A 15993-nucleotide genomic window follows, 5' to 3' on the forward strand; every position below is an offset into this window, starting at 1 on the left:
GCAGACCAGAGAGAGATTGAGCAGGGTAAAAACTCAACCATACTGGATTAAGTTTTTGCTTACTACTCTACCACTCAGAAGGAAGAAAGAACATTTTTTTGGAAGAATCCATCACCTAGAATCTCTAAACTGTTTTAAACACAATATAGGGCACACAATCAAGTCTGTCAAATGACAGCAATATATGACCAAATCCTAGGAAGAGCAAAAAAGGTAGTCTGAAGAGACTTTAAGATGATTCAGACACTATAGTTTGCTGACCAAACTAACAATTCATAACCTAGAGATAATGGAGAAAATTTAAAAATATATGAAAACATATCACTAGAAAATGATAATCTATAAAAAATGAATCAAGCAAATTCCAGAAATTAATAGTCTCTGAAATTAAACACTAATTAAGGTGTGTTTAACAACAGATTAGGCCAGTTGCTGAGGTGCATAGCTGTAATCCAGGAAACTCAGAAGGTTGAGGCAGAAGGATCACAAATTCAAGACCTGCCTGAGCAATTTATCAAGACCCTATCTCAAAATAAAAAATAAAAAGAATTGGAGACATAGCTCAGTGGTAGAACACCCCTGAGTTCAATCCCCAGTAACAAAAAAATAAAATAAATAAAATAAAAATAGCAGATTAGGACTGGGGTAGTAGCTCAGCTGCAGAGCACTTACCTAGCATGTGTGAAGCACTGGGTTTGATTCTCAGCACCACATATAAATAAAATAAATGTCCATCAACAACTAAAAAAACATTTTTTAAAAAATAGCAGATTAGACAGAAGAGAGATTTAGAAACCTACAAAGTAAATTCAACAGAAATTATTCAAACTGAAACACAGAAAACAGGATGGAAAATAATTCAAAAGAGCACTGGACATATACATATAATAATTTTTAAAACACTGTAATACATGTATAACTGAATCTCAGAAGGAAAGAAGATAAATGAGACAGAACTAAGAATTTCCAAAATTTGATAAAAAGGCATTACCCCCCCAGAGTCAAAAGAATCTGAAAAACCAAGAAAAAAACATAAAGAAAAAGTCCACTGGACGTGTTGGCAGGAGAGTTGTTCGTTTGTTGTTGTTTTGATACTGGGTATTAAACCCAAGGCACTTTATCCTTGAGTTGCATCCCCCAACCTTTTTATTTTTTATTATACATAATCCATCTCACCTGGCACATTAACCGGTTTTAAAATCAGAGTTTCAAAGACAACATTAAAAAAAAAATTCAAAACCATCCAGATTTAAAATAGCAGCAACAGAAAACAAACAACAACAACAAAACAAAAGGACCCCTTTACTTTCCTCCTAAGAGAAACCTTGGAAACCAGAAGATAATGGAATCTTTAAAGCACTGAAAAGAATCTTTTAAAAAATATTAAGTAGGGCTGGGAATGTAGCTCAGTAGTAAACAGCATGCCTAACATGTGAGGTTCTACATTCAAACTCCAGCATGGGGGGTGGTGTGAAATAAAAATATTTACAACAAAAAGTTTACTAAGCTCCCACTGTGTACACCAGGTACTGTTCTACGTGCTGGTAAAAAAAATAAAATGAAATTCCTATTCTCACTGAGTTTTCATCTTAGTGTAGAAAGTCAGAATACAAATAAATTAAATGGAATATGTCAAATAGTATCTGTTAGGTCCTTGAAAAAAGTAAGCATTCCATCCCATTCCCAACCATCTTTAAAAATATTGGTTTATTACATTATGCAGATCTTCCAAATGTTACTATACTTTATTTTATAGTATTTCATCAGAAAAGTTTTTCAGTACTAGGAAGCAATTAGTTTTCACAACAGCAAATAAAGTTTTCCAAATCTCTAATTTTCACATTGGCAACAAAAGTGGTAGCTGTTTGCCTTGAAATACTTCAAGTGAAGAAACACCATATATTTGCCACACATCTAAGTAACAGTTTGTCCTTTTTTCAAATAAAAATAGTGTCCCATCAATGTTCAGCTTCCAAGTCAAAAATGTACACATTTTTCTCTTTGAGAAAATCAGTATACTTCAGTATGCAGAAGTGTTCTTTATGTATATGTCCCATTCTGTCAAACAGGCTACTGAGAAGAGGTATATATAAGAGATATAATAAAACTAAAAATTTTTACTGCCTCATTTAGAATTGAAAGTGAAACCAGTATTTTTTAAAACTTTAAAAAAAATATTTTTAGTTGTAAATGGACACAATACCTTTATTATTTTTATGTGGTGCTGAGGATGAAAACCAGAACCTCACACATGCCAGGCAAGCACTCTACCACTGAGCTACAACCCCAACCCAAAACTTGTTGTTTTTTTTTTTTTTTCACTATAAGCACACACCAGTGAAGAATACAACAATTAGTATAGTAGGAGACTAGTGATTTAATTTGTGCCACGGTGCCAAGGGTTTTACCCACTCGTTGCTTGTGCAACATCACTACAAATGTCGGCATATTTAAAAAGGCAAATAATGTCTTAAACACTTGGGTTTTTGTTTGCTTGCTTTTGGGGTGATATAAGGGACTGATACCAGGAGTGCTCTAACTTTTCTATTTTTTTTTTTTTTTATTTTGAGACAGGGACTGCCTGAATTGCCCAGCCATAACTTGAGATCTTCCTGCCTCACCCTTCCAAGTAGTTGGGAGTATAGGCATGTACCACAATGTCCAGCCATTATCAAATAGTTCTGCTCTTTATGGATCATCCTTTGAAAACTACTGCTTCAAAGTGACTCAAATGTTAACATCACTGTGTCCATTCATATAAATCAAATATGCTCTTTATGGATCATTCTTTGAAAACTACTGTTTTAAAGTTACTCAATATTAACATCACTGTTTTGGTTCACATGATGTGTCAAGAAAGTACACACAAATAATAAAATGTCAATCTAAAAGGGCTACTGTAAGATTGGGAATGTAGCTCAGTGATGTGAGGCCCACTAGCATGTGTGAGGCCCTGGGTTCAATTTCCAGTACCACCAAAAATAAATAAATAAAAGGGCTACAAAATATTCAGGGGCACTAAATAGCCCATACTCCTGGAACTTAAACATTTTCTTTCAACTTCTTACACTATGACTTTAGCATTATCTAGAAATCATAATTTATAAATACCAGGAGAAAATTTCATCTGGCTCTCTTTTGGCTTAAAAATTAAGAAAACTGAGTCAGTAGCATTTACTAAGCAAGAACATACGTTCATATTTACTTAGATTCTAATGTCAAAGACTGTTAATATGCTATAAGCTACCAACACAAAGACCAAAAGTTTCAGCTCTCACCCTCGAAACCGCCATATCTAGCTAACTAGATAGACTTAGGTATAAGGATGGCTATGTTACAAGTTCTTGTGGGTTACACCAAATATCCAAATAAAGTGCTGTGCAAACACAAATGATGATGCACTGGAAAGGCGGAGGAGTCTGGAAAGAGATGAGGTAATATATGAAGGGATTTTTTTAAATTGTTGATGAGCCTTTATTTTTTAATATGTGGTGCTGAGAATCGAACCCAGTGTCTCACACATGCTAGGCACTCTACCCCTGAGCTACAACCCCAGCCCCCATGAAAGGATTTTGAAAATGAATACATTAGTTAAAAAGAAAAAGGGTATCACAAAAAGGACTAGCATGTACAAAAGTAGGAAAACATAAATTTATGTTATATATTAAGGAATTATAACCAGTACAATTGGGGGTAATGAGCGACAGTAGCAGATGAGACTAGGAGAAAAAAAAAAATCTGACATCAAGATGTTAAGAGCCATGAATGCACGTATTTGGAAAAAAAAAAAAAGCAGCAGTGCAGCAGCCACCAATGCTGCCACCACCAACACCATGAATGCCAAATTAAGGAGACTAGAACAGACTTTCAATAAGTCCATTTAGCAGGAGAATAACTATTATACTTGTGTTTGGACACAGGATAACAGATGGACAGGAAACCTAAAAAGAGGAGGTAAAATTAAAAGAGGCACTAGACTAGGATTAGTATAAATAAAAAGGATGGCAACAATATGAAACAAATTTAAGAAGTAATATGATCAAGGCTAAGTGGATGTGGAAAATGCAGGAAAACAATCAAGGATGACTCTCAAATTGCACAAATCCATAATAGGAAAGTTGATCAAAGGAAAAAAGAAACTACCTCTAGAATAGAAACATCTGTCCAAAATGTTAAAAATTCTAAGATGAGTGGCCACATTAGAGGCTTTTGTTATAAATATTTGTTTAAAATGTAGAAAATACTCGTCTGGGAAGTGGCTCAGATTCTGGAATCTCAGAAACCACTGTTGCATTGAGTAATTGGGGTGAAAGTTAAAGCATTTACACCCAAAGTAACTTCCATCTAGGCTGGTCTGGAAGCTATGGCTGAAGAAAAAGATAGCTGAGCCCACCAGGTGGGAGAGGTGTGAAAAGGTATTTCCCTCAATGTGGATTCATATACATATTTTTCTTCTTTCACAGTATCAAGTGGAAACAATAAAATTTTCAAAAAACTGTGACAAATGAATAAATTAACATCTGAAGACTGGAAACTTTTATAGTGATTTACGTATCAGTTCTCAATTTTTACTGAGCAGTGTTGTTTGGAAAGGGAAGTCCTTGCCATTCTTGTTTAATCTACACTAACTAAATCTGCATCTTTTTAATATTCTTGTGATATTTTAAGAGTCCTACAGGTCTCTTCTTTCATGTTGTACAGTATATTTGGGGCTTTTATGTTGGATGCTTTTTATTGGGGGGGGGCAAGATTGAACCCATGGGTACACTGAGCCACATTCCCAGCCTTTTTTATTTTCAGACAGGGTCTAAGTTGCTGAGGGCTTCACTAAATTGCTGAGGCTAGCCTCAAATTTGTGATCCTCCTGCTTTGGCCTCAAGAGCTGCTGGGATTATAGGCATGTGCCACCATGCCCTGATGGATGCTTGCTTTTACAGGAAAACAACCCCAATCCCCTCTCTCAATCCTGTGCTCTCAAGTCAGAAAACCCAAGGAAGTGGGGTAGAGGATTTACAGAGAAGGGTGGAGGAAACAAAAACTGAATTTCTTTTATCTGAGCTCTGTAGGAGAATTCATGTTCCTCTGGCAATTCATTCTCTTTCCTTAAATGCAATACCAAGGTTTCTAAAATAGTAATAATAAAGAAGCAAGGAGACTATTTTTTAAAAAGAAATGTAAAAAACACTTGTATCTGTAGTTTACACATAATCCCTAAAAACTATAACACTGTGATTAAAAGGGCATATTACCAAGTAATTGGAGTCAGCAGTATCTGAATTAGAAGTATTTCAAAGGAATAAGAAAGTGAGCCTGAGTGTATAAAATATAGCTATTCATAACAGTCTAAATAAAAGAGCCAGTAATAGGGAAATGTTACCTAATACTTCATCTTCTGCTGTACTTTTTGCCAAAATGTATTAATAAGTGTCAGGTCACTTCTGACACTTCTTTTAAATGGAACACAGGAGAAAAATTAAAAAAAAAAAATGCCACTGAACAATGTTTACATGGAGAAAAAAAAAATTAGATGGGAAAACTCCCAGAACAATACTTAGTGTTTCTCATTTAAAATCCTCATAACCTTTTGACCTTAAAATAAGAATTATTTATTTAAAAACGGGAAGAAGAAAAAAAAATCTCTAAAAAGTTGATTTGCCAGAATTAGATGATAGCTCAACAAGAACATTGTAAGATGCTTTCTCAGATACCATCAATGGATACTACCTATCAATTTAACTCCAACACAAATTGGGCCTCTACTATGCAACAAGACACACCACATGAGACATTATTCAAAATATAGTCAGATGTATACCACTCCTCTGTATGTACCTGAAAGAATTAAAGTGAACATACTATAGAGATAGACACCTGCATACTCATGTTTATAGAGGCACACTTCTCAACAGTCAAGTTATGAAAACAGCCTAGGTGCCCATCAACAAACAGATGGATACAGAAAATGTGATATATATACATAATGGAGTGTTGTTCACCAATAAAGAATTAAATCATGTCACATACAGAAAAATGGATGCAACTAGATCATCACATTAAGTAAAATAAGCCAGACACAGAAAAATAAGTATCGCATTTTTTTCTCTCGTATGTAGACTCTGGGGGGAAAAATATGAAGACAGCATGAATGCAGAAAGGAAACATTAGTGAAGGGAGGGAAATGAGAGAGCAAAATGACCAAAATGTTATATGCATATATGACTATGACACAATGAAGTCCACTGTTGTATAACAAATAGGTACCAATAAAATACTTAAAAAATGTTTGCTTGAGTTCAGAAGCAGACCAGCCTGGGCAACACAGTGAGACGCCATTTTTAAAACAAAACAAACTAAAAATATGAATTAAGGGCTGGGGATGCAGCTCAGTGGTAAAGTACTTGCTTAGCACAGCAAGCACAATGCCCTGGGTTTGATTCCCAGAGCTACCCCAAAAAAGGTAGAGCGCTTGCCTCGAATGTGCGAGGCATACTGGGGGCAGCTGGGGCTGTAGCTCAGTGGTACAGTGCTTGCCTAGCATGCATGAGGCACTGGGTTCAATTCTCAGCACCACATATAAATAAATAAAATAATGGTCCATTGACAACTAAAATTTTTTTTTTAATTAAAGAATAAAAAGGGGGCTGGGGATATAGCTCAGTTGGTAGAGTGCTTGCCTTATAAGCCCAAGGCCCTGGGTTCAAATCCCCAGCACCACAAAAAAAAAAAAAAAAAAAAAAAGAATAAAACGATATTGTGTCCATCTACAACTTAAAAAAATATTTTAAAAAAAGGAAATGAAGAAAGAGGGAAGGAAGAGAAGTTGATTAACTTAAGGAAGTATTTTCTTCAGGTTTCCAAATGACAATTACACCATTATATAAAAAGTAAATAAATAAACTTTATCCAGGGGTCCACCCTAGGAACAACAGAGCGAAAGCTAACATGGAAATAGTTTACTTCCTCTTTTAAAAAAAAAAAAAATCAAGCATCACCTAGTGGAATGAGCTACATCACAAAACAGTTCATCATTTATTTGTAGTTAAGCAAAGAGAATAACAGAAAGAATTCTTAGAAACATTAGACAAGAGCAGGGGATCTCAACCCTTGTTACACATTAAAATAATCCAGGGAAGATTTCTGTTTAATGCTAATGCCTGGTCCAAATCCCCAGAGACCCTTCTACTGGTTTTGGGTGGAGTCTGGGTTCCTGAACTTTAAAAAATCCAGAAGTAAACTCTGACTAAGATGAGAAGATTGCATCAATGCCAACATCCTGGTTGTGATAAAGTGCAAGATGTTTTTATTAAGGCATTATTTTTAAGATACTGCCATTATAGAAAAATCAATAAAGGGTATAGAGGACATCTGCATTATTTCTTGCAACTGCATGTAAATTTACAATTATCTAAAAAGCACAATGAACACATTCTCAGGGGATTTCATTATGTAATTAGGGTGTGTTTGTGGTGCTGGGTGTAGCTAGGGTTAAAAAGAAAAAAAAAAATCAGTGGACTGAAGAATCTCACATTCCTGCCAATTCTAAGCACACACTATTATTTTAGCCTTAATCACTGAAAGGTAATTATAAATGTATATCATTTATTGGTATAATGTTTATGGTCAATCTAAAATTTAAAAAATTCTGGTCAGGGAGGGTCATACACACCTGTAATTCAAGCAACTAGGAAGCCTGAACCAGAAGAATTACAAGTTTGAGATCAGCCTCAGCAACTTAAGACAATATCTCAAAATAAAAAGTAAAAAGGGCTGGGATATAGCTCAATGGTAAAGTACCCCAGGTTAAATCTCCAGTACCACAAAAAATAATAAGATATCCAAACTATGATGCTTTCACACTGATACACAAATTGATAGGCTAGATATATCAGCATTTCACAATAGTGTCCTTCATCTCTTGACTGACGGATGGATGGATGGGTAAGTGTATGAAGTAGTGTGTAGTCTAAGATGGCCCCCATAAAGCTCTGCCTCCTAGTCTCACAACTTTGTGTAATCCCTCTTCTTGAGTGTGGACTAGATTTAATTATTCACTTAAAACAAACAGAACAGAGCAAAATAATGGGATGTCACTTCTGATGTTGAGTTACTTAAAAAGCTGTGGTTCTACCTTTGGGGCCTTTTCTCAGATTCCCACAAGCTACTACATTTTGAACCACATTACGGGGAGGCCCACAAGGCAATTCCCTGGCCAACAACCAGCCAATGAAATTTGAGGCCTGCCAATAGTCACATAAATGAGCTTGGAAGGAGATCCACCCCCCCTCAAGTCTTAAGAATTCAACCCACCTGACACTTTGGTAACAGCCTAGAAAGAGTCCCTGAGCTACAGGCACCCAGTTTAACTGCCCAGAATCACAACTTAGAGAAAACTGAGAGATAATAAATGTATGCTGTTTTTAAGCCACTAAGTTTTGGGACAGATAAGAGTGAAAAATAACCACTACACATAGTACTACATTGTGAACAAACTTTTGCCTGTCTTTCTTCATAGTATCAAATATCCCAGATTCTACATAATTCTCCACCATTTACATACTGTTCTACTTTAGCTGATCTCATCATTTTCCAGACAGCTTTCTCATTCTCACCTCATGCAATATCTTAGAATAGTTTCCTATCCTCTTTTCTATTCATCCAAATCCTGGCCATCTTCCAGACAGCATGCATCTCTTTTCCATGAACACCCATTGCTATCCACTTAGCACTTCATTAAACTGCTTACTGACCAAATAGCTTTGAGTGTTTTAAATCTCCATGAGAATAAGTCTGCTTCATATATTGAGTACCTTTACTGAGTAGTACATTTTAAGTGTTTGAGACCTATTCCACTTCCAGTATATTAATAAAGAAATTCAATTCCTGTATTTAAAAAAACAAAAACAGGGAATGAAGAGTGGAAGGAAAGTCAAGTGCTCCAATCTACAATGTCGGATTAGCAAGTCTGCTCTCTTTGCATGTTTGATATTGAGTAAGGGCCGCCTTATACCCAATGCCCTGGCGCACATCCATAATCACAACTACTCAGGAAGCTGAGACAGGAGAATTGCTTGAGTCTAGGAGTTTAAAGCCAGCCTGGGTAACATAGTGAGACCTTGTCTTAAAAAAGAAAAGAAAAAGAAAAAAGCCGCTTTATCTGAAGAATAACAACAATAATGACAAATTCTTTCCAACTCTATGATTACCCTAAAGTGTTGTCCAAGTTCTGGAAATTTTCCTTTTTTAGTTTCTTAAACAACTTACCTTCTGTCATTAACTTACTTTAGCATTAGACATAATGTGGAGAAAATCTGACATTAAATTTCAACTACATCAATGGTTCTCAAACTTTAGCTTGCATCACCAACACCTGGACGGTTTGTTAAACCAGATAGCTGAATCCCACCACCCAGAGTCTAATTCACAGGAACACTGCCATAAGCAATTAAATGAGTCTTAAAATTAGACTCAATGCTCAAGAAGATCAGCTGGGAAAAGATAAAAATTCAATAGCTTTAAAACACACACCCTCCTACCTCCTCCTCTCCCAATTAAGTTAATTAATTTTAAGTTAATCAATATGCATACTGAATTCAGTTCTTTATGTACAATGAATATCTCTAATTAACAGGTTTTTAAAACAATGTTAAAAGACTAATCTAGTAGTTCAACTTTCTTGATTTCACCTCCTAGGATAAAACAAACACTGAAGGTTCCGAGATGTTAACTTACAAGTTAGAGGAAAACCCAAGGCCAGAAATGACTTCAGGCCAGTACTACAGAATACACTTCCTCCTTTTGTTTATGCTGGTATGCTCACTTTAAATAGGTGAAATACAATTAAACAGCCAACAAAACTTTCTCAGTCAGGGTTAGATATTTCTATTCTAGATATTTCTCTGACTTTTGTGTGTGTGTGGTATCAGGGACTGAACCCAGAGGGGCTTAGTGACTGAGGCACATCCTGGACCTTTTTTATTTTGAGAGGTGGTCTTGCTAAATCACTCAGGGCTCCCTAAATTGCTGAGGTTGATTTTGAACTTTTGATCCTCCTGCCTCAAGCCTCCCAAACTGCTGGGATTACAGGCATGCACCACCACACCCGGCTGATATTTCTATTCTTTAAAATAGGCTGGGGATGTGGCATGTGCAAGGCCCTAGGTTTGAGCTCAGTACCAGAAAATAAAAATCTAAAATAGGCTACTTGGCATAACCTTGCAAAAGTAAAACTCATACTCACTTCTCTTTATAGTTCCACTCTGACCTCTCATATCCAATAGTCTCAGGTCCCTCTTTATCAGTCCACCATCTAATATGGTACTCCTAAGGGCTAGTGCTCTTCTCTACTCACTCTCCCTGGGTCAAAATCATGATAGTAAAGAAACTATCACTATTCTAGGGGTTCAGAAGTATCACAGAAGTAGCTAAAATACATAGATGCTGAGGTTCCACCTCAGACCTAGCTAATGAAGAAGAATCTCTGGAAATAAGAGTTCAAGGACCTCTACGTTCCCCATTACTATATGCTCTCCTTAGGCAAGAACCACATCTATTTAACACAGGGCCTGGATAAGGCACGACTAATTTTTCTGAACATTGTTGTGGAAATACAAAATGGCAAGTTTAAACATTCCCAACTGCAGACATGTATATGGCGAGTTTAATAAATTAATTAGCTCTCTCTTTTTTTTTTTTTTTGGGGGGGGGTTGTTCTAAGGATAGAACCCAGGGCCTCCTATAGGCTAGATGAGCACTCTAAGCTATACTTCCAGCCCCAGAAAATCAGTTTTTAATATTAGCAATACCAGTTAAATAATCTAGTAAATCAAATTGAGATCTTTAAGCACTTCTCTGTCATTGGTATAGGTTAACACTATACCAATATTGGTACTGGGGTATACTGGTACACTATACCAATTTGGTACTGGGGATTGAACTCAGGGGCTACTCAATCACTGAGCCACTTCCTCGGCCCTATTTTGTATTTTAGACACAAGGTCTCACTGAGTTACTTAATGCCTCAATGTTGCTGAGGCTGGTTTGGAACTCACAATCCTCCTGCCTCAGCCTCCCAAACAGCTGAGATTACAGGCGTGTGCCACAACGCCCAGCTGATTTTTTTTTTTTTTTTTTTTTTTAAGCTCAAAAGGAAAGATAGGTTGCCAAAAAGGATTTAAATAAAACAAGGCCAAATTCTAAAAACCAATCAGGGAGTTACAGAAAGTCAGAAAACCAAGAGTTTTGAAAAGAGAAACAGTGCTGACTTTAAAAGACCAGAACTAGCATAGCACAGCAGCAAATGCCTATAATCTCTGCTAGTAGGGAAAATGCAGAAGCAGGAAGAATTTCCAGGCCAGGCAGGGCGACTTAATGAGACCTTGTCTAGGGAAAGAAAAAGGGGGAGTGGGGAGCAAGCTGGGGATGTAGCTCAGGTAATAGAGCACCCTTGGGTTTAATCCCTCCTACTGCAAAATTAAAATAAATAAATAAATAAATAAGGGTTAGAGTATAGTTCAGTGATAGAATGCATGTTAGCACCCTTGAGGTTCTGGGTTTAATCCACAACAGGACAAAAAAGAAACAAAAACCAAAACGAAGAGACAGAACTAACAAGCAGATAGGGGCAAAAAATGGTTGTTGGCCCAGAACTACTCTCAGAAAAAGTAAATGAATTCCTGAGGGAAGAGTAAATTAACTTGGTAATCTTTTCACATTTCAAACTTTTTCTCCTGCAAATGTACTTGAAAATTCACTAATAACATATATTTCATAATGAAAAGTAATATTAGGGAGCAGGGAATTTAATTTTTGAAGTTAACAGTAAGCTCCTTAGTGTGAACCAAGTAGAATTTAATGTTTTTTTAGCTTTATGTTTAACTTTATTGTTATTGGTATAACTCAGTGGTAGAGCCTGTGTTTAGCATGCTGAGGCCTACCTGTTGACATATTAAGTCAATATTCATTTTTTAAAAAAGCTGATTTTCAAAAGCTCTTTGAATACAAATAAGTCTTATAAACCAATAAGGGATAAATATTGAAAAAAGGATAAAATGAGCAAAAAAAGCAAAGGACAATTTACAAAAGAAATTAGTCCAATAAACACGCTGAAAGTTCAACCTTGGCAGTTTAAAAAAATAAAACGTTTTTAAAATGACCATTTTGAAAGTAACCTGGTAATATGTATCAAAGTCTAAAAAATGAATAAATTCTTTGACTGCAATTTCGCTTATCCCAAAAAAGTAACAAAACATTCAGAAAGTGACCTATGAGTATATTCTCAATGAGGTTTATAAAAGCCAGAAACTAGAAAATAAAAAGACCAATAGCAGACTGATTATATAAATTAGTAATCTGTAAACACTAAACTTTTGAAAAACAGTTACTTATTGACAGGAGAAAGTTGCTCAGAGATTCCTTCTGATTTTGCAACCTACTCTTTTTTTCCACTGAAAATAAACAGTCCGTACTTTGTGATTCCACTGTTTTAAAAAATGTGTATAGTTATTCAAAGGTCTGGAAAGATAACTTCAGTTCATAATTTGGGTTCTCTGGGTGGCAGGCTATAGTTCTGCTTTTTAATTTTTTTTTCTTGACTAATCAGTTTTTTCTTAAAATGTGCATTACCTGTATGATTTTTTTAAAGTTTAAATCTATTAACATAAATAACTGCAACATAACCAAAGCCTAGTTTAGAACAAGTAAGTATACCATATGAAGGTAGTCTAGGAGACACTACTACCCTTTGATTTTAGTGATATTTCTAAATATGAACTTTCAACGAGGGATACTATATGTTCAGGAATTCTACTTAAGAACATCTTTACAATGAAGTAGACTAGAAAAAAAGTTTTCAAGCAATGAAACAAGGTAAAAGTAGGACACCTAAAAAAAATCCCTATTTTTTTGTAAGTATGATTAATTTCTGATTAATTTCATCAGCATTTATTCTCTGTCATCCAAACTAAGAAAGAATAATATCAGACTCAGCTACATTTCTGTTCCAGATATGACATAAAGAACTTGTTTTTGGTCTCAGTAACCAAAACATATATAAGAGCTGAGAAAGTTGAATGAGATTTTAACTATAGGGAAAAAGACACTAAAAAATAAATATCAAAAAATTAAATATCAAATGTCCCTGAGTTATTGAAATGCTAATTAAAATGCCAGTAAGCTAGGTGATAAGCTTGAAAACATCAGATTTCATATAGTTATAGATTTATAGAGAATTTTACTGCAAATCCTTTAATAAGGTCCCATTAAAAAAAGAAAATAAAGTGGAGGTGGCACACTCCTGTAAGCCCAGTGACTCAAGAGACTGAGGCAAGAAGATAACAAGCTCAAGGCCAGCCTGGGCAACTAGCAAGACCCTGTCTCAAAATAAAAATAAAAAGGACTGGGGACGTAGCTCGTGGTGAAGCAGCCAAGACAGAGTTCAAACCCCAGTACCAAAAAAGAAAGAAAATTTCTTAATTTAGTGGCCTAAATACTCAACTGTCATAATTTTAGGATCAGAAAAATAGCAGGAAAACTTATCTTACTTCTACAACCCTTTCATATCCTTCTTAGACCTCATTATCTATATTAAAGTTTGAGATTTCCACTGTTTAGTATCAGCACTAGGTATGAGATTTTTGAGTTATCCAAAACATGGTCTTCCAGTTAGGGTTTCAGCTCAGTGGTAGAGCACTTGCCCATGTGTGAGGCACTGGGTTGAATTTTTAGCACCACATATAAATAAAGGTTCACTGACAACTAAAAAAAAATACTTTAAAAAACCAAGATATTAAAATATTGCCTAAATAGATGATTCCATTTTTAAAACCTATGAACAGGCACTATAAAAAATCTGTTAATGGAAAGTCAACAAGTAGACAACATACTGATGATCTGTCCATGAACGTTCACTTAATCACTTTAAGAAAAAAGTAATGAGTAACCTGCAAGAAAGCAAAAACTTGCCATTTTCTGTGTACAGTTTCCCTCCATGTAACTAATATTTTCTAAAAGCTGCACTGAATCAAGACTTCATTTTTTATTTTTCAGTCATATCCCTGAACCCCTCAACTTTTTTCCCAAGTGGAAATGTATTTCCTACAGCTCAAAAATGCAAAATCTGACAACTAGGTTAAATGAAAAGTAGGTATTAACTTCAACTAAACACACCTTAGCACAAAATAGAAATTGTCGGAAAAAGGAGTTCAAAGCGTGAAGCGTCTGCTTTCTTAATCACAACAGAGTCTTGTCCAATTAGACAACACTGCGTTTTGTTTTTGATGTAGCTGCAAGGACGAGTAGGCAATCTGCAGTAACTATTCCGACAGCTTCAAGCAAGTTACACACTAGGTCTGGGAAAAGTAGCTGTTAAGTCCCAAACCAACAGCACAGACATTAAAAAAAAAAAAAGATGTAAGCAGAAGTCTCACTACCAAAAAGAAGGCCCATCAGCACCTCTTCCGAGAAGTAGTTCCCTTCCCCCACCTTTAAGTAGGCACTTAAGACTGCCAAGGAGATCCATTTCTTTATTAACTGGTGCCCACTTGGGGCAACCGTACGCCAAGCTCCTTCACAGGCCTATCCTAATCCCTTCCAGAAGTGTTCAAGAGATAGAAGACCAGGATAACCCTCGTAGGGGCCCAATTCTTCCAGACTCTTCCCTACCCACCCACCTGGCCCCTGTAGGCGATCCTCCGGCCAGAGGAAGGACAGCGGGCCCTGGGACTAACAGGAATTATCCGCAAGACAAGGCTTTAGCGTCTGTAGGCCTCGGCCTTAGCAGGTCCCGGGAAGCACCGCCCCCAGTGCAACTCCCTACACCCGGCTAACTGGCGAAAGTCTGCTTTCGACACCCTCGGTCCCCAGCAGAGGCAGTGGAGAAGACAGGGCCAGAAGGCATCGGGCTGGGCTGCGCACCAGGCTCAGGCCTGCCCCTCGGGGCCGCGCAAGCCGCCAGAATCCGCTCCCCCTTTCAGCCCGACCAAGACAGCGCGGCGGCCCCCCTCACCTGGATGACCTCGTTGACCTCCCGGATACATTCCACCATGTGTTGTAGAATCTGCTCGGCCGTGAGCACCTCGTAGCGGTAATCCTCCTCCTGCTCGTGTCCTGGTCCGCCGCCGCCACCGCCGCCGCCGCCGCCACCACCGGGCCCCAGAGCGCTGCCGCCGCCGCCGCCCGTTTCCCCGCACAGCAGTCCATCCCGCTCCCCGCCGACGCCCAGCCCGGGCTCCACCAGCTCCACCTCGCCCAGATCCAGGTTATCATCGTCCGGCTCGTCATCGTCCTCGTCCTCCTCCTCCTCGGCGCCGCTGTCCTCCTCGCTGCACTCCTCGTCCTCGTCGAACTCGTAGTTGTAGCCCTCGTCCGAGTCCATGGCGCGGCGCGCGGAGGCCCGGCGGACGCTGGCCGAGGCGGGGAGAGGGCGGGGACGCCGAGGCCCCGGCTCTCGCTCCGGCTCCGGCTGATGTCCGGACGCAGGCCTGGCTCTGGCCCCGCGGGCCGCGGCTCCTCCCCGGGCGCGGCGGTTGGCGGTTGGCGGCTGGTGGCGGCGGGGAGGGCGCGGAGGAGGGAGGGAGGGAGCGAGGGGGCCGCTTGCTGCCCGCCTCAGTCAGACACGGCTCCGCTCCGGCCTCCGAGAGAAAACAGTCCCCAGCGCCACCTCCACGGCCGCTGCTACCGCTACTGAGCCAACAAAGGGGCGTGCGTCACCGCGTCGCGCTGCGTCGTCGCGTCACTGCTCTCTGCGTCACTGCGCTCCGCCCCGCTGCCCCTGCGTGGTGTGCGGGGAGACCCCACGGCCCGGCTTCCGAGGGCCTGGGATCGCCGTGACGCGCGAACCGTCTTCGTAGTTCCGTCTGCGCCAGTTCTGTGCGCCTGGCGGAGACCTGTAGAACTTTTGAAATGGAAAGGCTGCGGCCTCTCGATGACAGAGAAGCAGAGGCCCTCGGACAGCCCAAGCGGTGGCTTTTGCCGCAGGCCATAGGGATCCAACTTTCC

General features: G+C 38.6%; 1 protein-coding gene across 1 annotated transcript in view; it reads right to left on the reverse strand.

Moving 5' to 3' along the window:
- Arih1 (ariadne RBR E3 ubiquitin protein ligase 1) overlaps nt 1-15701 on the reverse strand; it is a 109425-nt gene extending 93724 nt beyond the window's left edge. The window contains exon 1 of the mRNA XM_047541161.1: nt 15002-15701. Coding sequence (XP_047397117.1) covers nt 15002-15370 — 369 coding nt within the window. The 5' untranslated portion in view covers nt 15371-15701. The remainder of the gene's footprint in view (nt 1-15001) is intronic.
- Nucleotides 15702-15993: the final 292 nt, after the last annotated feature.

Source organism: Sciurus carolinensis, chromosome 2, assembly GCF_902686445.1.
Source record: "Sciurus carolinensis chromosome 2, mSciCar1.2, whole genome shotgun sequence".
In the NCBI taxonomy this organism is placed as follows: Eukaryota; Metazoa; Chordata; class Mammalia; order Rodentia; family Sciuridae; genus Sciurus; species Sciurus carolinensis.